The 25057-nt window shown below is 39.1% G+C and overlaps 1 protein-coding gene across 5 annotated transcripts in view; it reads right to left on the reverse strand.

Annotated features, from left to right (window-relative positions):
• Nucleotides 1-687: 687 nt before the first annotated feature.
• The window catches only part of fbxo25.L (F-box protein 25 L homeolog), a 32117-nt gene continuing 7747 nt past the window's right edge, over nucleotides 688-25057 (reverse strand). For 4 of the 5 annotated variants that reach the window (XM_041563516.1, XM_041563514.1, XM_041563513.1 and 1 more), the window contains exons 5-11: nucleotides 23225-23317; nucleotides 20695-20788; nucleotides 16918-17102; nucleotides 14394-14576; nucleotides 11650-11793; nucleotides 8871-8897; nucleotides 1892-2170 (exon numbers count right to left, since the gene is read on the reverse strand). In XM_041563516.1, coding sequence (XP_041419450.1) covers nucleotides 2081-2170; nucleotides 8871-8897; nucleotides 11650-11793; nucleotides 14394-14576; nucleotides 16918-17102; nucleotides 20695-20788; nucleotides 23225-23317 — 816 coding nt within the window. In that variant the 3' untranslated portion in view covers nucleotides 1892-2080. Of the gene's footprint in view, nucleotides 2171-8870; nucleotides 8898-11649; nucleotides 11794-14393; nucleotides 14577-16917; nucleotides 17103-20694; nucleotides 20789-23224; nucleotides 23318-25057 lie in introns of all 5 variants that reach the window. The other variant, XM_041563517.1, reaches the window with a different exon arrangement.

Genomic DNA, 25057 nt, shown 5'->3' on the forward strand with positions numbered 1-25057 from the left:
AATTTATTAAAACCCGAGGATGGAAAAGTCTGAATCTGAAAATCCGGCATCTCAGACTTGTCGAGGTTGCATATAATTTTTGATATGATTTTTTTGATGTACATTGGGGTTTTGGCAATACCCTGAAGTTTTCGGGCAAAATTTTGGGTTTTCGAGTGAAAAATCGGAAAAATTTGTTAAAATATGATTTTTCTGGATTTTTTCCCGCAAACAAAATTTTCGGGAAAGTGTATTAATAAATAAGCCCAAAAAACTGTGCGGATTTGGTTGGAGTTTTTTTCAGAAAATATTGAGATAAATCCGGACTTTGATAAATAACCCCCTTGAAATTTTAGTTGCCACTGAAATGCCTCCCTTCTGAACTGTATCAGTGAGACTGTACCAGACATGGCTACTGGGGGAGATTAGTCGCCCAGCGACAAATCGCCTCTTCTTCAGGCAACTAATCTCCCAAAAAAAACAGCTAAAATGTGAATCGACGGCGGGGTGGCACTCGGAGCGCTTTGTTTTCAAAAGTTGTCTCACGAGGAAACTTTGTAAAGCTGAAGTGATCTTTTATCTATAGGCTTCTTTCTCCTTTAAGTCAAGTTTGTTCATTTGTGCCTCTGTGACCTTCTATGGTCCTCGTTGTCTTCGTATCTAACATTTTTCCATATGTTAAAGTGGTCCAGTTAAATACAGAACAAATAACATCAATATGCCTTTTATTAAATTGCAGAATACAAGTCTTAATCTGTTTTATAGCCTTCATATTAAACCATAAAATTACTTTCCCTGTCCCAACCCCACCAGGTTGGAGGAACATATTGAAGTTGAAATGTTTAAGAGTGGTCCCTTCTCCTAAGAATCCATTGCACATTACCCAAACACTTCCTATCATGACTTCTGCCTTCCATAAGCAGATACATTATTTCTTGCTAAAAAATATCAACAATCGTCCCATATAATCACCTGCACAGTTAAAAAAAAACACATACATAACGACAACATTTAAATAAATTAGACAATAACAGAAAGGGAGATAGTGATCACCTGCACAGGTTTCAATATCTTTAAAATATCTAAAAAATAAACTGCAGTATGTACTGTATAAAGACCCTGTTCTCAAGTGTTTAGCAGAATAACAGTATCTTTTTTTTTTTTAACAGAAATAAGATGAAATGCAAATTTTAAAGGGGTTGTTCACCCTTAAATTAACTTTTAGTATGATGTAGAGAATAATAATCTGAAAGTTTGCAATTGGTTTACATTTTCAATTATGGGTTTTGACTAATTATGCTTTTTATTTAGTAACTCGTGGTTGCAGTTTCAGCCATCTGGTTTCTAGGGTCCAATTACCCTAGCAACCATGCACTGATCTGAATAGGAGACTGAAATATGAATAGGAGAGGGCCTGAATAGAACGATGAGTAATAAAAAATAGCAATAAATGTGTAGCCTTACAGAACATTTGTTTTTTAGATGGGGTCAATGACCCCCATTTCAAAGCTAGAAAAAGTCAGAAGGCGGCAAATAATTCAAAAACTATAAAAATAGGACAATTGAAAAGTTGCTTAGAATTAGTCATTCTATCACATATTAACAGTTAATGTAAAGGTGAACCACCCCTTTCATAAATGATTTTTTTTGCACAGTTTTTGGGAGTGTTATACAGAAAAGGTCCCAAGCATTCTGGATAAAAGATCCCAAACCTGCACACAAATTGTTTTCTGTAGAAGTTCAGAATGTACTATGGAAAAGCATTGGAAATATATATATTGGCTTCATTTTAGTGTCAACAAAAGGAATGATCAAAAAGCAATAAGAACGCTTAAAAATAAGTCGTAAAATGTTGGTCTCAATCAGCAGAAGTAACTACTTACACAACATCCACTAAAATTGCTCAGCTCAGTGTAGTTTTGTCGTTTTAATCGATGTTAGGATTTTGCTCACATTTGAATATGTATGGATTCAGTTCAGTATTACCCTGAATCTTTGGTGGAGGATTTGGAATTCAGCTGAAGCTGACAATTATGGGTTCTGTGCAACCCTAGTATTTAAAACACACAAAAATAAAGGACGGAGGAATAGAACATCCCAATCAGAACCTGAAGAGGTCAATAAAGTGCTGGGGAGAGACTGGAATCAGACAGCTGGCAGGATCATTGGCAGTGCAGGGATGTCCTGTGTCCTGGAGAAATAAGAAAAGGAAACCAAATCACTATACACTCATGCTCATGTATTCATTTTAATAACAATTAAAAAAAACCTATATCTCTACATGGATACTGCAAGCAGATTCGGATGCATGGGAGATAACCTCTAGCTACTAACCGCCACTGAAGAAGTGCTGGTGATGGGCATGAAATGCGCCAGGTGGATGTAAATGTCATGGTAATGGGAGTGTATGACTTAATGGTATCTATTCTATTTTTTTGAAGGTAGTTTGACAATAAAGCTTTTTGGATTTTAATACTGCAACCTGGAGGACCGCCATCTTGTCTTTGGTTTTGTTCACAGTATGGATGGGCTCGAGTGGAAAGCCCACTCAAAGGACTGCATGACCTTGGTGGGGAGAACTTTGTCATCGGTCTCACCCCACTGTCGGCTGTCACTATATTATATACAGGGATGGGATCCGTTATCCAGAAACCCGTTATCCGAATTATGGAAAGCCCGTCTCCCATACACTCCATTTTATCCAAATAATCAAAAAATGTTAAAAGGATTTCCTTTTTCTCTGATCGCAACTAAGATATAATTAATCCTTATTGGAAGCAAAACCAGGGTTTTTATTTAATGTTAACATGATTTTCTAGTAGACTTACAGGAGATAAAAAAACGAATTTTGTAGGTAATTATGTACAATATATGGTGTTGCTTTTACATGATGCTTAAAATTAATATCATCTTTAAAAATAGCGCCTTTATTGGAGCTCCCTATAGATGTTCTCTGGTCCCTGTCTGTGTTTCAAATGAGGGGTGGGCGTGTCCTAACGGTCCCTACCAGAAGCACAGTAGGAGGGGGACAGCCAATCACAGTCCTTCAGTCACACAAGCAAAGACAGGCTTCAGCTCCCTATCAGGTCCTGCTAGCTGCTGATTGGTTCCAGTCCTACAGTACAGTGAGCTGAGAGCCACCGGGTCCTCTGCACAGCCTGGGAATTCAGTGAGCAGGAAGTGGAACAGATGGGCGGGACTAGTAGGGATTTTGCAGAAATTTACAATGAAGTAACCCAAAACACAACTTTTTAAAGCACATTCCTTCTATATCTAAAAGATTCAAATGCACTGGCACATTCTCGTTTTTTACATAATATGTCTTATGAAGTTCCAAATTACGGAAAGATCCATTATCTGGATAGCCCCAGTTCCTGAGCATAAGGACAACATACCATCTTGAATTGGGCACAGGTAGACTTTTTGCCATCCTGCGACCCTAAACCATCTGTAAATACATTTATTTTTAATTAAATTTCATTGAAATTGCTCTGAGTGCTCTTCGAAGCACTTTTGCAATTGTGTGGATTAACGCACATTAGCCTTGGATCCCTAGTACTATATTCCCCACTTATGTTTTGATTTATGTAAAGTGAACCTGTTATACACTTTCCCATCAGCCCCATTATTTAAAGGGGAACTATCGCGAAATTAAAAATTGGTAAAAACAATCATTACATGAAGTTATTCAAATGTCTAAATATAATGTATTAAAAAATGTTTACAGTTTTTAAAATATTGCAGTCTTTCTAGTGAATCCATGCCAGCTGCTTCTCTCCTACCTGCCTCTGGCTAGCTCTGGCGTCGGAGTCGAGTTTTTCTGCATAACAACTCTGTTCTCTATCTCATTGGCAGTCAGAGCTGTCAATCAGAAACTGTATAAAGCTAGGAAAGAAAGGTAGACTGTAACACGGTCCTTCTCTCCCGTGAGATTCATCCCCCTCCATCCCCCCTGCAGTCAGCCAACATCGTAGTTTTTACAAGTTTTACTCAGTAACATGAAGACTTTTGCTCTCCGTCTGAAACTCCCCCTCCCTCCCAGAAACGAGGCAGTAGGAAATAAAGGTGGACTTGCTAAACGTGTGTAAATCCCAGCCGCACATTAGTCTGTATGCCAGCACTGAGACGCACAAATGTTACATAAGCACAAAATGAAACCGGAGCAGCAGCACATTCACTACTCGCGTCTCAGTGCTGGCATACAGACTAATGTGCGGCTGGGATTTACACACGTTTAGCAAGTCCACCTTTATTTCCTACTGCCTCGTTTCTGGGAGGGAGGGGGAGTTTCAGACGGAGAGCAAAAGTCTTCATGTTACTGAGTAAAACTTGTAAAAACTACGATGTTGGCTGACTGCAGGGGGGGTGGAGGGGGATGAGGATGAGTCAGGGGAGAGAAGGCTGCTGCAGGGGGGCTGGCTGAAGGTGGGTGAGGTTGGCTACAGGTGGGTGAGACTGGTTGCAGGGTGAGACTGGTTGCAGGGGGCGGCTGCAGGAGGTGGCTGGCTGCAGGGGGGCTGGCTACAGAGGGGGACTGACTACAGTAGGGGTGATGGCTACAGAAGGGGGGGACTGCTCCCAGCTTGTTCCCCTGCCGCTAGGAAATAAGCAAAGTGGGGTATTGAGAGGCCCCTGGGACGCAATCGCTCAGGGGCTCCAAGGTAGCAGCAGGCACGTGATTTCTACGTGTCCTGCTGCTGCCTGTGCTACCTATACCTGCAGCACCACCCAGTCCCTGGATCTTCACTGAAGACTACTACTACTCTTCGTGGGACCCCCTCCTGCAACCCCAATAGATTGTCATGTGTTTTCCAGGTTAGTGTTACACATACACACACACACAAACACACACTTATTACACACACATACATTTTTGGGGATCGGGGGGGTTACATACTCACACACTTGTACCCGCACACACACGAACATAACACGTAATTTTGAGAATTGTACACACGCATACGCACACTATTTTGTTGTTTTTTTTTCTTATTGTATAATTTTTTTTTGCCTGAAAAAAATGTTTTATTGCCCTTGTGAATAGCGTACAGTACTGCACAATACCTTTTGTATGTTATTTTGCTGATTATTTTGCAATTTTAGTGAGTTTGTGCATATTTAGCAATTTTTTAGCATGTTAAGCTGTTTTATTGCATTTTCAGCTCTGCATAGGTGTTGTTCGCTTGTTTCTTTCCGTAAAACATATTTGCCCATGCTAAAATAGTCAAAGTGATTATGACTGCTGATTACACTAGGCGGGAAAAAAAAAGCATTGATTTTTGTGGTTTTATTGGATTTTATTGATTTCGTGATTTTATCGCATTTACCACTGTTCTTTGTTACTTAATTTTGCTCATGTAAATTTTGTCTGCTATATATCCATTTGGGGGTCTCTGTGCGCCACATGGTTTGGTAAATCTATGCATATTGGGCATCAATGTGTTCCATAGACCCCATGCGTTCATATTTTGGATGCTTTAGGACTGAACTACATGGTGCAACTTCTTCAGATCCGACACGCTGAGAGGAAGCGCATACGACAAGATGGATGCACCGAATATAATGTACAGTAAGTAATAGAAATATCGCACCTACAAACTGCATGCATTCAATTACTGTCGAATGAAGACGCAACGTGCGGCATTTGCATCCAACAGTCATGTCAGATGCATGCAGTTTGTAGGTGCAATATTTTTATTACTTACATTATATTCGGCGCACCGGTCTTGTTGCATGCGCTTCCTCTTAGAGTGTCGGATCTGAAGAAGTTGCACCATGTAGTTGAGCCCCTATGCTGATATGTTACGAAATGTGGGGTAAATAATGGGGTAAAATGCAAGCTTTGTGATGATTTAAAGAAATTTAATAAAGGGCATTATGTTTAGCATAATTTTGCAGTTTGGTAGTTTGTAGTGGCAATAAATATTTACCCGTTTTAGATTAGTTGGAATATTTACTTTCAGAAAAAATATGGTTTTCTAGGGTAATGCACGTGCCAGGTGCTTATAGTGTAACAGTCAGTGTCATGTGAAAATTTATATGTACTATTTGAATTTGGGGGTCTCTGTATGCCACATGGTTTGGTAAATCTATGCATTAAGGCATCAAACTATTCAGTAGACCCTATGGGGCAAATTCACTAAGATTCGTAGTTGCGCCAGGCGTAACTTCGCCACACTTCGCCAGGCGTAGTTTCGCCAGCGCTTCGCAAATTCACTAAAATCCGAAGTTGCGCTCAGGGGTAGCATAAGGTTGCGAAGTTGCGCTAGCGTTGATTCGCTAAGTAAAGCGAAGTTACACTAGCGAAGTCTAATTTGCATACGGCGCGAAATTCAAATTTCAATGGAGGAATACGTATCAGCACTACAAATGGCTAGAAAACCTTCAAATCATCAAATAAAATTTTTATTTTGCCCTACACATGTGCCCACTGTCTAGGTAAGTTGCCATGAGTCAGGAAATGTAGGGGGGAAGGAGGGGAGCCCCAAAAATTTTTTCGATCTTTTTCAGCCTATCACCTTTTTTTTTTTACTTTTTCTGAAACAATCCCTATCTACTCTATTGCGCTTCGCCAGGTCTGAGGTGGCGAAGGAAGTCTAGCGTAAAAGGTGGCGTTCAGTACACTGCGCGCGTTAGTGAATTTGCGTAGTTACGTCGCTAGCGAAACTTCGCCAGGCGTAAGGGTGCGAAGTAACACTAGCGAAACTACGCCAGCGTTCGTTAGTGAATTTGCGCAGTAACGAAAATGACAAACGCTAGCGAAGTAACGCTAGCGTTCGGCGCTTCGGCGCTTAGTGAATTTTATGTGTTCATATTTAGGATGCTTTATGCTGGTAAGTTACAAATGTGGGGTGTATATAATGAGGTAAAATGCAAACTTTGTGATGATTTTCAGAAATTATATAAAAAAACTAAGTTTAGGGTAGTGTTGCTGCTTTGCCATACAAAGATATATTTACCCATTTTAGATTTGGCAGAATGTGTGTTTTCTAAAAATATGATGTTTTCTTTTGATGACTTACTTATTTGCCACTTTTGGCCAAACATTAATCAGGCAGTGTATTCAAATTTGTTACCACTACGCTAATTCACTAAAATTTGAAGTTGCATCCTGGGCGCCAAACGCTGGCGACTTTTCGCTATCGATACTTTTTCAGTGCGACCATTTCATAGCGAATATTTGTTAGCGTTCGGTTGTGCCTAGTGAAGATTCACTAGTAATCTTAAGTTTAGGTCAGTTTCAATATGGGAGGCGCTTAAAAGTTGCATACATGTCTTTTTTTAGAGATGTTGGTATAAATGCTTGAAGTTGCAACTTTTTATTATGGCATGGGTGAGTGTGAGAGAGATAGGAGTGGCTGGGGTGAGTGTAAGTGAGATATTAGTGGCTGGGGTGAGTGTGCGAGAGATAGGAGTGGCTGGGGTGAGTGTGAGTGAGATATTAGTGGCTGGGGTGAGTGTGCGAGAGATAGGAGTGGCAGGGTGAGTGTGAGAGATAGGAGTGGCAGGGGTGAGTGTGAGAGTAGAAGGTAAGCATGACAGGGGTGAGTGTGAGAGATAGGAGTAACCATCCCGGCTCCAGCAGGAGGAGTACATTCAGAAAGCTTTAGTGACAGTAAGAGGCACGGGCCTCATGCAAAGGGGAGATCCCTAGGAGCCCATAGGCTGGCATAGTAAGGCGGGAAAACCAAGCTTCCAGAAACTGAGCGCAGAGCCTTAGGCAGCATTGAAGGAACACAGGCAGTACTAATGGGTTGTCTCCTCTTCCCACAAGTAGCACTCTAGACTCTTGCTAGGGTTGCACATCTCCAGGGCAGTGAGTCCATTCAGGAAGGCCCTCCTAGTCCAGCAGCACCTGTTCCCTGATTGCTTCTTGGGCCAATTTGTACAGAGCGTATCTGCTACTAAACCTGAACCTTATAGCCCTAATTCAACCTGAATGGCTGCTCCATGGCTCTGTTTCTGAAGCAAACACCCCAGGGCAACAGTACATTTATTAACATGTCATATTTTGATATTACTGTTCCTCTAAAACACATTGACAACACAAAAAAAAATGGGAACACACAAAGACACAGATTTATACACAAAAAATTACTGGGAGACTAAAACATACACAAACGCACTGTCACACAAATACATTTATAGACAGGGTGATTTCAAACAAAGGTGCTAATTTGTACCAGTTCAATTACCCATATTTTGCACCTTTTAGTAAGTAGCCTGTTCAAAGTGAATTGCTGGCTGGTTGTTATTGACCTACAGAGACATATGAAACATGTGAGGTGCAATGTGCAAAAAGTAGGTGCATAATACCCTTTTTTTTTTTTATATCTGTACAATATTTACCAAGCTCTGTCCTTCCTTTGATCTGGGAGAATGCAAAAATCTCATTCTGCCAATAATATCAGCATTTTCACACTATAAAAGTATAACAGCCTTGCTATTCTCAGAATGAGATTCCAGAGAATGCAGTTGGTGTGTGGATGCTTTGAATTCAGCATGAAGAGGGTGGGACTTCGCTAGTTGCTACGTGACATCACAGTGGGGGTATAGCCACTCCCATTCAGCAATTGCTTGAACTGGCTCTCAGAGAAAGCATTCTAACTCACTGTAATATTATTGAATGCCTTTCAAAAAGTAAGCATTTCTGTTAAATGAATATATTTAAGAATATTATTATTTTCATCCTATCCATCCGCTGGGAAAATTAGATTTTCACGATAGTTCCCCTTTAATCTCTATAGCTGGTTAACTTATGAAGTGTTGGGAATATTTTAATTTCTGGTTATTGGTGCACTGGTGTATCTACTGTATAGAACAAAACGTATATTTTTGCAATAATAATAAAACCTGAATACAAAGTCTGAATATAAACATGCTGCAAATACCTTAAATAAAAGCGCAAGATGGTAATCCTTTGAAAGGAAAGAAGGAAACAGAGCAGAAAGGTAGAATAGAAAATGAGAAACATTGGATTATGTTGTGTTAAAGTGACGGCTTTGAAAGTACATTGGGTACCAAGGACAAAGACTGGGACCAACAGATTGTACTTTAGACCATTAAAGGGTTGGCTCACCTTTACGTTAACTTTTAGTTTGTTACAGAATGGCTGATTCTAAGCAACTTTGTAATTAGTCATCATCTGACTCTTTCCAGCTTTCAAATTGGGGTCACTGACCCCATCTAAAAACAAATGCTCTGTAAGGCTACAAATGTATTGTTATTGCCACTTTTATTACTGATCTTTCTATTCAGACTCTCTCCTATTCATATTCCAGTCTCTTATCCATATCAGTGCATGGTTGCTATGGTAATTTGGACCCTAGCAACCAGATTGCTGAAATTGCAAACTGGAGAGCTGCTGAATAAAAACTAAATAACTAAAAAAAACATAAATAATAAAAAATGAAAGCCAACTGCAAATTGACTCAGAATATCCCTCTCTGTATCATACTAGAAGTTAATTTAAAGGTGAACAACCCCTTTAATGTGTATTGTTGAGTAATAAAAGAAATAAACAGAATCCGGTTATCTGAACTCCTAGGCCCATTAATCTCATTGGCTCCCTAAGCACTGTTACCTACATGAGATAAAGCCATACGTCCCCAGGGCAATTATGGAATGTAGATTGCTAGTCATTTAAGCTGGCCAGTTTGTCTGGTTTCGACTCTGACCATCTAGGTATGTATGGCCAGTCGGTGGGGTGCTCAGACAGAAACTCCTGTGATCTTGGTGCATCGTTCCTGATGGGATATTTCCATTGGTCAGCTGAAAGTGAACGGAAGAGGAGGCACAATTCTGCTGATCAGATTGCTTCAGCCATTGGCCAGAACAACAGAAAGGTGGCCAAACACATGTAAGGCCCCTGATAAGGTATCCACCTGTTTTGCTGATTGGCTGGAGTCTATGGGGGTAAATTTATCAAAGAGTGAAGTTCCGCCACTAGAGTGAAATTCCGCAGCTCTCAATTAATTTCTATGGGATTTTGAAAGGCGTATTTGTCAATGGGTGAAGTGAAAGTTCACCCTTTGATAAATACGCCTACAAAAATCCCATAGAAATGAATGGAGAGTGGCGGAATTTCACTCTAGTGGCGGAACTTTACTATTAACGTCACTCTTTGATAAATATACCCCTATGCCTCATCAGCCTGTGTATTTATGACAATTCAGGGGAGATTCTTTATAGTCCTATTGGTGAATGGGAGACCCACTATGTTCAAAATTTTGGGGTTAAAGCACACCTTTGAGAACCACAGATTGCACCAGTTAATTGGAAGCCCATGCAATACCACTTAGACTGGAAGCTATATGGGGAAGGTACTTAACATGTGGCACTCCATCTTTCTGACTGTTTACAATTTTTTTTTATTTAGCTCTTTGTTGTGTTGTAAGATGTATGGCTCTGCAGTTCAGTGTATATCTATCTATCTATCTATCATCTATCTATAGTATCTATCTATAGTATCTATCTATAGTATCTATCTATAGTATCTATCTATAGTATCTATAGTATCTATCTATAGTATCTATAGTATCTATCTATCTATCTATAGTATCTATCTATCTATAGTATCTATAGTATCTATCTATCTAAGTATCTATCTATCTATCTAAGTATCTATCTATAGTATCTATCTATCTATCTATCTATCTATAGTATCTATCTATCTATAGTATCTATCTATCTATCTATAGTATCTATCTATCTATCTATAGTATCTATCTATCTATCTATAGTATCTATCTATCTATCTATCTATAGTATCTATCTATCTATAGTATCTATCTATCTATAGTATCTATCTATCTATAGTATCTATCTATAGTATCTATCTATAGTATCTATCTATAGTATCTATCTATCTATAGTATCTATCTATCTATAGTATCTATCTATCTATAGTATCTATCTATCTATAGTATCTATCTATCTATCTATATAGTATCTATAGTATCTATCTATAGTATCTATCTATAGTATCTATCTATAGTATCTATCTATCTATCTATCTATCTATCTATCTATCTATAGTATCTATCTATCTATAGTATCTATCTATCTATAGTATCTATCTATCTATAGTATCTATCTATCTATCTATCTATCTATCTATCTATCTATCTATCTATCTATCTATCTATCTATCTATCTATCTATCTATCTATCTATCTATCTATCTATCTATCTGGTATCTAGACTGAGGTATAAAACATGTTTCTAATATAGTTAGTTAGCCAAAAATGTAATCTATAAAAAGACTGGAGTGACTGGATGGCTAATAAACACCAGAACACTACTTCGATCTCTGAGTTAGTCAGCGATTTAAAGGAGAACTAAACCCTAAAAATGAATATGGCTAAAAATGCCGTATTTTATGTAATGATCTTATTGCACCAGCCTTTCAGCTTGTCAATAGCAGCAATGATCCGGGATATCAAACTTGTCACAGGGGGTCACCATCTTGGAAAGTGTCTGTGACACTCACATGCTCAGTGGTCTCTGAGCAGCTGTTGAGAAGCTAAGCTTAGGGGTCGTCACTAATTATCAAGCAGAAAATGAGGTTGGCCTGTAATAAAAGCTGATGCTACAGGGCTGATTACTCTGAACCACTGCCCCATGCTCCCTGTGCGTTAACACTTTTAATTAATTATTATGTTTCTTTACCTTCCAAAACAGCATGCTGCAATGCTGGCAAAACTGTAAAGTGTCTCCATATTGTTCCCTTGTTGGATAATATTTCAGAAGAGCGAAGAACATCAGTTTCCAGTCGATGTGACCTTTTTCAGAGACAATCAAATGCCTGCAGAACTATTGGAGAGAGCAGCAGTCAGTTCAGACGATCAGATGATAGTGAAATAAAAGTGTTGGTTAATACAGGGAGTTGACCAATCAGAAATAGACTAGTGAATATATATCCCTTAAAGGAGAAACAAACCCCTTATTAAAAAAAACCCTACCCCCCACCCCTAGGGTTGCCACCTGGCCGGTATTTTACCAACCTGGCCAGTAAAAATGATGTCTGATCCCAATGTTATTAATAGGGAAAAAGGTAAATATATAGGAAGGCCGGTATTTTTTTGCAGAAAAGGTGGCAACTCTTCCCACCCCACATAGAGCCCCTGCCCCCAGCCTAGCTGCTACCCCAGGCAAATGCCGCTAACTTTTTACTTACCCCTCGGTGCAGATTCAGGGATTGCAGTTCACGGCAGCCATCTTCTGGGTCTTCGGTAATCTGAGAATGAGACCGACGCAAGCGCATGCGCCAAAATGGATAGAAATGCTTAAGCGCCAGAAGAAGACACAGAGACCCGGAAGATGGCTGCCGTGAACTGCAATCCCTGAAGCTGCACCGAGGGGTAAGTGAAAAGTTAGCGGCATTTGCCTGGGGTAGCAGCTAGGCTGGGGGGCGGCAGGGGCTCTATGTGGGGTAGGGATTTTTTTAACAAGGGGGTTGTTTCTCCTTTAATTCAATTATACAGGTCAGATTTTTTTTTAAAAATCCTACAGTTTTTTTTAAAGAGACAGTACTTATACTATCGAATAGTCGAACGATTTTTAGTCGTAGTCGAAGGTCGAAGTAGCCAAAAAAAACATTTGAAATTCAAAGTTTTTTTTATTCTATTCCTTCACTCGAACTAAGTAAATGTGCCCCCAATTGTAGCCACTTGGAAGCAACCAGCTTGGGCGTGGGGTTGGGGCTAGAACCAACTAGCAAGTAGAGAGAGAGATTATTATTTATGGGTTATAATTATTATTTTAGAACAAACCAGATAAAATGATTAACATTTCGAAAACATATCCAACTCCAAAACAAACAGCAGCAAACTATCCGTGAAAAACATTCATTAATTTCTGCGAAGCTTCTGAGATTGTGAATTGGCAGAATAAGTGATGTTGTGCATCAAGACATATAGCAGATTTTAATTGGCCTCCTGAATGCAGATGCAGCTGTTCAGAGTAGCTCTATGGAATACCACTAGCCAAATATTTCAATAATCCTAACCCCCCCCCCCTCCACTCCGCTTAAGGGGTGGGAATGATGGGTCACTAAAAGAGAAAAGAGGCAAAACTTATATCACATTTCATTAAACAATCTCTTTGTATACTTTTTTTTATTCATGAAGTTGCCCTCCGTTTCAAACACTGAGATATTGCAAAATATATCTGTGTATCAATCTTTGCTGAAAGGGAACAAATTCAGTAGAATTTTATGAAACATTCAAACCTAAAAGGTTTTGCCAGTTAGGATCTGCACTTGATCTTTACTCATGTTGTAACTAGGGATCCACTATTTTGGATTTGGCCAAACCCCCGAATCCTTTGTAAAAGATTTGGCCGAATACCGAACAGCATCAGAATCCTAATTTGCATATGCAAATTAGGGGTAGGAAGGGGAAAATATTTTTCACATCCTTTTTTAGTGACAAAAAGTCACAATTTCCTTCCCCTCCCCTAATTTGCATATGCATATACGAGTTGGTTCGGCCGGGCAGAAGGATTTGGGCGAATCCGAATCCTACTAAAAAAGGCGGAATCCTGGCCAAATTCCGAATCGAATCCTGGAATCGGTACATCCCTAGTTGTAACCCACTCAGACATGTTACCCTACCCAAAGTGATACAATCATAAACATGGAAGTGATGTTGTCTGGGGTCTGAGGGTTGGCAGAAGGATGGACATAAGCTGAAGAAGCTGATTGGGTCTGGCTAAGCAAAATTAAAGCCCAACCCACAATGCAAACCCTAACATTTACCTACCTACCCCATGCATTACACCGTTGGTACCTGACTACTGCAGTATTCGAACTTTTGAAAAATTAATTTGAAAAAAATAAATAAAAGCTCAAAATGCAATTTTACATGATAAATTAGATAATCACATGATAATGGGCCTGCAACTTATTTTAGGTGTATTTTGTATCACTCCTTATTAAAGGATCAGTAACACCAAAAACTGAAAGAGTCTTACATGAATGCCAATATAATGTACTGTTGTCCTGCACTGGTAAAACTGGTGTGTTTGCTTCAGAAAGACTACTATAGTTTATATAAACAAGCCTCTATAATAGCCATGGAGGCAGCCATTCAAGCACAGGGTACACGATAGATAACAGATAAGTTCTAAAGAATCCCATTGTATACTACAGAGCTTATCTGGTATCTGCTGTGTATCCTGTGCATTTTCTTCTTTTTAAGTTTTTAATGGCTGCCTCCATGGAGACACTGCAGCTTGTTTATATAAACAATATATTGTAGTGTTTCTGAAGCAAACATGTCAGATTTAAAAGTGCAGCACAACAGTTCATTATATTTTCATTACTTTAAAAGATGTTCATTTTCTGGTGTTGCTGTTCCTTTAAAAGAATTAACATCAAACGTTAACTGGATACAGCTTCAGATTATACTTACCATTTTCTCTGCAAAATGGTACTTGCATAGTTTTTGCCAAAGGAGACGATCTTCGCTCAGCACGTGCAGTGTAGGAGTGACTTGGCCCAGATTAATAATGTCCCAGGCATCAGTGAATCTGGTTATTATATTGTTCTGCATATGTAAAGGGAGATCACGAATGGTAGGGCCCCCATCAAGATGCTAAAACAAACGGAAAACTGTGACATTTGGTTTTACCACAACATTTAAGACAAAACTAGTTACTACTTAAACTTGTGACATCACAATATCTCCTTAAAGGATGAGTAAACCTTTAAAATAAGTGCATGTAAAATTAACGAGGTTGCTATTCTAAGCACTTCTGTAATGTACATTCATTATTTATTTTGTTTTTAATCCAAGGTGTTAAGAAATACATGTGCTGTTAATGTGAATGAATTTGGTGAGATCAGCACCACCTGCTGGCCAGTTTCTGACCAGTCTGACCACCAAGTAGTCAAGGAAGTTGTCAGGAAAAAGAAAAAAAAAGAAGCGGTCAGAATGGTCAGAAAATGACCAACAGGTGGTGCTGTTGTAACAAGATTCATTCATATTAACAGCACATGTATCCCTTAATATATTGGGATAAAACCAAAATAAATAATGAATGTAAATTACAAAAGTGCTCAGAATAGCCCCCTCATCAATTTAACATGCACTTTTTTTAAAGGTTTACTTATCCTTTAATGCACCACAGGGAAACACAGTTAAGGAATTCCTTTATTTCAAACACTTTGATCTGTGCTGCATTCTGATTGGCACTTGCATTTTCCTATTTGTCAAAAGTCACAGTCTTTGCATAAAAAGAAAAGCCAGCTCCCCCATAAGCTATGACCACTGGGATGGCAAACCCTTCCTCTCCACACCACTGCTCTCCCCAAAAACAATGCCCTTTGCCCTGCCAGACTCCGAAAATCAGGTGAGTGCAGAAGGATTCACAGACACCATCTTATAACACTTTATTTTCTTTCGGAATGATTGCCGACACTGGGCATGAACAAAGCCAATCCACAGACCTGGCTGCAACTATTCCTGCATTAATTCCTCTGTTAAAGGAGTCGTTCACCTTTGAGTTAACTCTAGTATGATGTAGGGAGCAATACTCTGAGAGAATTTGCATTGATTTTCATTTTTTATCATTTGTGTTTTTTGAGTTATTTAGCTTTTTATTCAGCAGCTCACCAGTTTGCAGTGTCAGCAATTGGGTTGCTAGGGTCCAACTTACCCTAACAACCATGCTTTATTTGAATGAGAATATGGAATATTAATAGGGGAGGAGGGTTGGAACAGAAAGGTGAGTAATAAAAAGTAGCAATGCCTATAAATGTGTAGCTTTAGAGAGGATTTGTTTTTAGAGAGGGTCAGTGGCACCCTTGTGAAAGCTGGAAAGAGTCAGGAGAAGAAGGCAAATAAAAAAAAATAATGAAGACCAATTGAAAAGTTGCTATAACATGATAGGTGAACCATCCCTTTCAAATTGCAAGATAGTACCTAGCAACCCCTCTGCACTGCTCTACTGTTTGGGAATAGCTAGGGCGAATGAGGCTGTTTTGAGAGAGAGAAGTGGTGCAGCTTGGGAGTCTGTAACTTAAGTACATGGGTTTCGTTCTCCTTTAAAAATATATATCTGCACACCTAAGGGCTGTTTTCATGTCATAATTCTAACGCCGCCAGTTATACATGCATCAGCACCTCTGTAATACAAAGGGAAACCTAACAGCCTGTGCATATCAGTTATAAAAGGAAGTCCTGTCCTCCAATGTGTCCTCTATGAAAGCTCCCGATGGCTAGAACAAGTCCAGCTTCCCGTGCAGTAACATCATTCCATGAGCAGATTCTGTGAGTTCAGTGTTTAGAAAGGCATTTGTGGAAAATGAGGTTAGAGAAAACATTAAAGGACATGTAAAGCCTACATTTTCCTACCAGGTATATTAAATGTCTATATCTACCCAACCAAGCCACATCATTTATACTGCATATACCCCCTCTATTTGCCAGCGCCATCACATTTTCCTAAAACAAATAGTAGCTTTCACCTGGCGGCCATTTGCCCTCTGACACATCATCAGTAACATTGAGACATGGATGCTGTAAAGTTCATGCAATGGAGAATGCAGGTTACACAGGCAAAAATTATAAAAAGTTCTGCAGGGGTTGAGCACTGTAATGGTTAAGCTGAGCTCAGGAGAGGTGGTTAGGAGAAAAAAATACGATCAGAGTTTCTATGGGAACCAGCAATGCTATCTCCTCATTGGCTGTTAGACTGGCGGATGTGTTTAGTAATCTGAGCTGAGAAGAACTGAGCATGTTCATTAGCCAACAGCCAAAGTAGATTCCTGAGGGAGGGGCCAGAGTGGGTTAGAGGAGGCAAATAAATTCTAAGTGATTAAGGGGATGCTGCAGCCTTACTGTTATCCTTTTATTGACAAGTATCTAAAGATTTCTGAGAGGCTGTTCCCGGGTTACAAATTTGTGGGGGGAAGTTTACATGTCCTTTAAATACCTGTGTTATCTGAAGGTTCATCAGTTGCTGCTGCCATGAATAAATAGTCTCCAAGCGAGAGATCCAGATATTGATATTTCCTACCAATACACATCTACCAACTTCCCATATCAGGATGCAGAGGGTAGAGCTCAAATCTTGCAGAACCTCTCGTATTAAACGTGGATTGTACTGATCTTCAATTGCTGGAGGGGGACAATAAATCATCAGTTATGGTCCTGTTTCAAAGGTTTTAAAAATACATGCATTTTCCACAGCCTATGCAGACTTCTGCCGGCTGATCATGCATTCCACCTAAAAACCGATTAAAGGATGTAGAAAGTAATATTCTGAGACAATTTGCAATTGGTTTTCATTTTTTATTATTTGTGGTTTTTGAGTTATTTTGCTTTTAATTCAGCAGCTCTCCAGTTTGCAATTTCAGCAACCTGGTTGCTAGGGTCTCAATGACGCTAGCGACTATGCATTGATTTGAATAAGAGCCTGGAATAAGAGTCAGCGAGGGCCAGGATGAGTCATAAAAAGTAGCAATAACAATAAATTTGTAGCCTTTCCGAGCATTTGTTTTTTAGATGGGGTCAGTGACCTCCTTATGAAAGCTGGAAAGAGCCAGAAAAAGCCAAATAATTCAAAAAATATAAAATAAATAATGAAGACCAACTGAAAAGCTGTTTAGGCTAAGACATTCAATAACATACTAAAGGTTAACTTAAAGGAGAACTAACCCTGTAAAAGTTGCAATTCTTATTGTTGTTGACCACAGCCATCCTTTTTCAAGAGCATACATTCAATCTTGATTTTTACTTGGGGGTACCATGGCGCTAAAGTTGCAATGTGTGGATATTTTAACATAGGTTTTCGTAAGAATGAATCTCCGTATGTTCCTCTGTTGCCTCACTGAGGCGACTGGCAGAAAACAGACCAGAAGCCTTTTGTTATAAACTCACAAAAAGCAGATCGACTGACTGCAGGTGTTCAGTTACATTCCATCATGACCTTGGATGGATCATCTAATATCCATTTAAGTCTTCGGTTACCCTTCTGTTGTTCTCCTGCACAGAACCGTGTAATATTTCTTACTCTCTATAAATCTCTCATCCACAATAACATATTAAATTGCCCTGTCACCAGGCCACTAAATAGCAGATTAAACAACTCACTCAGGAAGGTGCAGCGTTTCTATGGCTGGATACTGTTACCAGGGTGGCTCACGCTGAGCTTAAAGTGAAGTATGTGCCATTAAAATGGTGGTTTGAGTTTAACATTTTAGTGTGAAGTTGACAGGGATATTCTGGAAGCAAATGGTCGTAGTTTTCTCCCCCCAAAAATGTGTGTTTCCAGCCCTTCCCAGAGCATTTATGTCTAGACGCTGTCCACCAGTTCAGGCCTCTGCAAATCCTAATACCTTATTAGTTATAATAAGTATCGTAATACTTATTACTTATTAGGGCAGAGACACACGGCCAGATTCGGGGAGATTAGTTGCCTGGCGAAAACTCTTCTTCTTCCGGGCGACTAATATCCCTGAACTGCCTCCCCTGCCAGCTAGAATGTAAATCGCCGGCGGGATGGCACTCGAAACGCTTTGTTTTCCGAAGTTGCCTCATGAGGAAACTTGTCGCCGGGCGACTTATCTCCCCGAGTGTCTCTGTCCTTACCAGTGATCCCCAACCTCTGGCTCATGAGCAACATGTAGCTCCTTAACCCTTAGATGTTGCTCCTAGAGGCCTCCAACAGGTGCTTATTTTTTAATTCCTGCTTCAGAGGCAAACTTTGGTTTAATAAAAACTAGATACCAAACAGAGCCACCTATAGGCTGACAATCCAAACAGAGGCTACCAAATAGCCAATCTCTGCCCTCATTTGGCACACCAGCAACTTTTATGCTGGCTGTGTTGCTCCCCAACTCTTTTTACATTTGAATGTGGCTCATAAGTAAGAAAAGTTGGAGACCCTTGCCTCATAGTATACATTTAAAAATAAAATATGGGCAAGATTTTACTAGATGAGAAAAACTAACCTACAGGTTCAATGTCAGTTTTCCCCACCAACCTAAAATGGAGCTTTCTCAATTCTGGAGCCGCAGCATGTGCTTTGTGCTCTATGATGTGTCAGGGGGTGGGGTCTCCTCTGTTGCACAAGCTGCGATAGTCTTTGGCTCTGACTGAGAGGCGCACCCCTACACCCCTATCTATACATATAAATACACATAGCAAGTATATATATATATATATATATATATATATATATATATATATATATATATATATATATATATATATAAATAAATGTTAGAACTCCCAAACTTGGTTGCCCTTTTACTGGCCAACACTGGTATCACCTGACTATATCTGGAAAGGATGGGAGCTACTTTGACGTAGTTGATATATTGTAATATATGGACAAACAATCCCTGTTTTGTTTAACGGGTAAGGCACTTTAAGTAGCTGTATGCACAAAATGTCTCAGTGTCTTAAAGGGGAAGGGAAGCTACAGAAGCAGTTTATTGCCAATAGATTAGCCACAGTAGTGCAAGCTATAACAATATATGTATTTTGCAGAATGCTTTACCATATTAATCAACTTAGAAGTAGAGGTCAATAAACATCAATCTTTAGCATGCCAGAGCCCTCTAGTGACCAAACAGAGGTACAACCATATATACTTAAATAAGTCTCCAAAGGCATGCTTATAAGTTAAAACATATAGTTTATTACATCAAAGTATTAAAAAACATTAGAAAATCCCCTTAGAGCGCCTAATGCATTTCATGCTTACCTAGCACTTAGTCATAGGCAAAAAAAAGCAGAATGCTTTACCATACCTGAGTAAACAGCTCTAGAAGCTCTCTGTCTATTTGGGATAGCAGCTGCCATATTAGCTTGGTGTGACCACTTTCTGCTGAGTCTCTCCCTGTTCACTCATAGCACTGGGATCAGATTACAGCAGGAAGGGGAGAAGGGAGAAGGTGAGGAGCAAACTGAGCATGCTCAAGCCGGTACCCTGAAAGTTTATGCTGAAAACAGGAAATCTGATACAGAAGCCCATGTGTACACAATAGAAGGAAAGAAATGCTGTTTATTTTTACAGAGGACTCAGAGCAGCATTACTTTGAGGGTTTACTGGTGGATTTATATAGACCTTTCTAATGGGGTGGTTCACCTTTAAAGCAACTTTTAGTATGTTATAGAATGGCCAATGCTAAGCAACTTTTCAATTGGTTTTCATTATTGGTTTATTACATGGTTGCTTGGGTAATTTGGACCTTAGCAACCAGATTGCAGACATTGCAAACTGGAGAGCTGCTGAATAAAAAGCTAAATAACTCAAAAAACACAAATAATAAAAAATGAAAACCAATTGCAAATTGTCTCATAATATCACTCTCTACAACATACTAAAAGTTATCTCAAAGGTGAACAACCCCTTTAATTTAAGCCTTTCCTTCTCCTTTAAATACTGTTTATTGATAATGGGTTGAGTGCAGAGGATTTTTTTGTATTTGAGTGTATATACACACACACACACACACACACACACACACACACACACACTGGTTCTCTGTAGACCTAAATGGATTTAATTGGGGAATTCACAGCAATGGCAAGCTATAATGATGACAAATCTAACCACACAAATGTACACAACATCTACTTCAACATTTTATCCCAGGAGAAAATAAAAACGGAAACAATTTCTGGAACATTAGCATCTTCAGCTGACTGCCAACTGTAACATTATCCTTCCAATATTTAGGTGGGAGAGGGATCCCATTACCTTTCTGAACAATCTTTTCTAGAATGTTGAAATAATTCTTCTGTGCTGCGCCGCTAAGTGATGTAAGCTGGGACTTCGCAATTAACTGCAGCAACTAAAAAAAAAAAAAGCATTAGATACAAAATACTTCTATAAGCACTCGATCAAATATCTGCTGACACGTATTCAAGATCAAATTATAAGCAAATCATAATGGAAAATCACTAATACTACTTCAAGGGCTTTTTTTTTATTAAATGTCTGCCAACGGTTTGTCTGGGAACAAAGTACAAAAGAGCAAAAACCTTTACACAGATCACAGATAAGCGAACATTAACTGCCAGTCTGGCTACTCTTGAGCAAGTCCGCTGCCTGTTAGAGCATTGGTACACAATGAAATGTGTTGCTCGTAGGAAATCTACACTGTCACGGGTGATAAATCTGCTGCCTGGATATTAACTCACATTCGGATGGCCCCATGTAAAACACATTGCATGCGGTGATCCAGTGTAATCGTGGATTTTTTTAATACTATTAAGCAGGATTGTTGCATGAAATGTGTTTTACGTGCGCCAATCAAATGGTAAGTAAATGGCTAGGCATTTTCAGATTTGTCGTCCGTGGGAAGTACACATTTTCCAGTGACAAACCTCCTCATGTGCCACTGCTCTTAGCCCCTGCGTGGGTCCATAAACTGATTGTTATCTGATCAAAACTTGTTCTGATATTGACCAGCATAGGTGGAATATCCAATAAGATAAGGACCACGTTGGACCACGGATGTGGCTCATGGCTTATGATGCTGTATAGACCCACCATGCGATCCATCTAGTGATTGGACTGTCAGAATGTTCACATCAATCAATCAGGATGGGGGTCTGCAGCAGAAATCAAGTGCCCAGACATCACAACTAATATCATGTACTATGGATATCGGTTGGTTCATTAAGCAGGTTTTACATCTGGATCTGCAAAGCACCAATTATCTGTTATTCCAATTGTTGAGGCTGTTGGTTCAAATGTCCATGTTTGTTATCACGTCTGTTCAGCTTGTGGGTTGATTTATTGTATAATGCTTGGGGTTGGCTCATATATGGCCTCCTAAAAGGAATAGTAACATCAAAAATTGAAAGTATATTAAAGGGATGACAATATAATGTACTGTTGCCCTCTACTGGTAAAACATGTGTGTTTGCTTTAGAAAAACAACTTTAGTTCATATAAACAAGCTGCTGTGCAGCCATGGGGGCAGCCATTCAAGCACAGGATACACAGTCTATAACAGATATGTTCTAAAGAATTCCATTATATACTGCAGAGTATCGATGCACCAAATCCACTATTTTGGCTGAACCCCCGAATCCTTTGCGAAAGGTTCGGCCAAATACTGAACCAAATCCGAATTTTTTACTTCCTTGTTTTGTGACAAAAAGTCATGCGATTTCCCTCCACACCCCTAATTTGCATATGTAGATTAGGATTCAGACTCGGTTTCGGCCTGGCAGAAGGATTCGCCGAATCCTGCTGAAAAAGGCAGAATCCAGGCCGAATTCTGAACTGAATCCTGGATTCGGTGCATCCCTACTGCAGAGCTTAACTGTTATCTGCCAAGTATCCTGTGCCTTTTCTCCATTTTTAGCTTTGAATGGCTGTCCGTATATAGTTTATATAAACTATAGTTGTTTTTCTGAAACAAACACAACAGTTTTACCAGTGCAGCACAGCAGTACATTATATCTTCATTACTTTAAAAGACTTTAATTTATTAGTGTTACTGTTCTTTTAAAGGGCATGTAAAGTCTAAAATAGAATAAGGCTAGAAATGCTGTATTTTGTATACTAAATATAAACATGAACTTACTGCACCACAAGCCTAATCAGACAAATGATTTATGCTTTCAAAGTTGGCTACAGGGGGTCACCGTCTTGTAACTCTGTTAAACATCTTTGCAAGACTAAGACTGTGCACATGCTCAGTGTGGTCTGGGCTGCTTAGGGATCGTCATAAACAAAGATGCTTGAGTTCTGCATGGCTGGGAAGTAAGGCGGGGGCTCCCCCTGCTGTTCATAAGTATGATTGTTTCCCTGCTCAGCAGTTAGGGACCGTCTGACAATTCCTATCCACAGCAGTAAATGAAGGGAGAATTTCACTGCATACAGTCAGGTTTCTTATAAAAACGGTACACATTTTTTAATTAAAGTATATTGGAAATAGGTTTCTTTTTCATTAAAGAAAGTAAAAATGGGATTTTATTTTTTTTGCCTTTACATGCCCTTTAAGTTTGCAAAAGATTGATCGGAGAAGCCCCCTGCATAGGGAAGTAACTCCTGAATGGTCAGTTTTTTCACATTTTCTCTTGTAACTCGTGAGAGTGTTCAGAAAAACACCTTCTATAAGACTTTCCATGACAGATACCAGCACTGATGTCGCAAAAATTCCGGCATTTGTAATCCTCTAATTACCACACTGATATTTTCTCTAATCTGATCTAATCTAAATAACCTGATCCTTAAAAGGATCATAAAAAGGATCATAAAGAAAGCTGCTTACCTTCACCACATAATTGAATCTTCTGATGTCCCAAATTGCACTTGAAAAGTCTAACCGATTAAATGCTTCACCCAGTGTGCAATAACCATGTCTCTGGCAAACAGAGGAAAGAAAAGAAATGAAATAAAATGGTAGCACAGCGTGTAACATTGTATACTGAACATCTGCTATATCTTGTTACTCCCCTCTCAGGGGTTTGCACTGAGTTGGTTTTTTATTGCTCCTGAACAACAAGCGTTATAAAATTAAGGCTCAGGGTCGTGCTTGTAGTTATGGGATCCTTTATCAGGAAACCTGTTATCCAGACACCTCCAAATTATGGAAATCTCCCATAGACTCCATTTTAATCAAATAATACACATTTAAAAAATATTATTTCTTTTTTCTCTGTAATAATAAAACAGTAACTTGTACTTGATCCCAACTAAGATATAAAGAATCCTTATTTGGAGGCAACCCCAGCCTATTGGGGTCTTTTAAAGGAGAAGGAAAGGTTAAAACTAAGTAAGCCTTATCAGAAAGGTCAATCTAAATATACCAGTAAACCCTCAAAGTAGTGCTGCTCTGAGTCCAGGTCAAAAGAAACACAGCATTTCTTTCCTTCTATTGTGTACTCATGGGCTTCTGTATCAGACTTCCTGCCTTCAGCTTAAACCTCCTTGCCCTGGGCAAGAGCATGCTCAACTTGCTCCTCTTCACCCCCCCCCCTCTCTGCTGTAATCTGAGCCCAGAGCAGGGAGAGACTCAGGCAGGAAGTGATGTCACACCACATTAATACTGCAGCTCCTATCCTAAACAAATAGAGAGTTTCTAGAGCTTTTTACTCAGGTATGGTAAAACATTCTACAGAATAAATATAGCATTCTAGCTTGCACTATTGCAGCTAATCTATTGGCAATAAAATGCCTCCAAAGCTTTCCTTCTCCTTTAATGTTTACATGATTTTCTAGTAGACTTAAGGTGTGGAGTTCCAAATTACGAAAAGGAAATCCCATGTTCCGATCATTCTGTATAACAGTTCCCATACCAGTACCCCAGCTGCAGAAAGCCATAATTTTTGCACAATATCAAAACTGTTTATTCCTACACAAAAATATCCACCCCTGAAATATATTCTCTAAAAGACTATTATACCTTATTTATATGGAACCAAAAGCACTGTAATTCCACAAAACACCACATATTCTTGAATTCTTTCTACTATACAATAATTTATGAGCCAATGTGCCCCCAGCTGGAAAGGAAATAAAGGTCACCAAGGATTCCTAATCAGTATAAAAGCAAAAGACAAATACCTTTATATCAGTCATGACACTCTAAAAATTAATGCTATATATCACAGCAGGGAGTACAGTATTTCTCATTATATATCGGCTGCTTTTTACCCAGCAGAGATCAAAACAAGCAGCCAGCTGTTTATGCGAGACGTTTTCCATTTCACCTAACAAATGTCTTCAGCAGAACAAATAAGATTTTGGCAATGTTCTACTGCAGCCCAATGGGGATAATGGCAGTTGGCAAAATATGTTTCTTGAAAAACGTTCAGCCTCTAAAGGCTTTCGAATGCGGCGTGCCCTGGGAATAGAACAACTGTGTTTTGAATGTAATGAGAAAGATAGAAAAACAACTTAAAAAAAGTTATATATTTGATAGAATGTGAGACAACCCCCTTTATGATTTTGGCAACTAGAGCAGCTGGGGAGGAAGAAGAGAGGGAGGCAGGAGATAAAAGAATATATATATATATATATATATATATATATATATATATATATATATATATATATATATATATATATATATCTCTATCTATCTATATATATCTATATATAG

The sequence above is a fragment of the Xenopus laevis genome, chromosome 5L, assembly GCF_017654675.1.
Source record: "Xenopus laevis strain J_2021 chromosome 5L, Xenopus_laevis_v10.1, whole genome shotgun sequence".
Lineage (NCBI taxonomy): Eukaryota > Metazoa > Chordata > Amphibia > Anura > Pipidae > Xenopus > Xenopus laevis.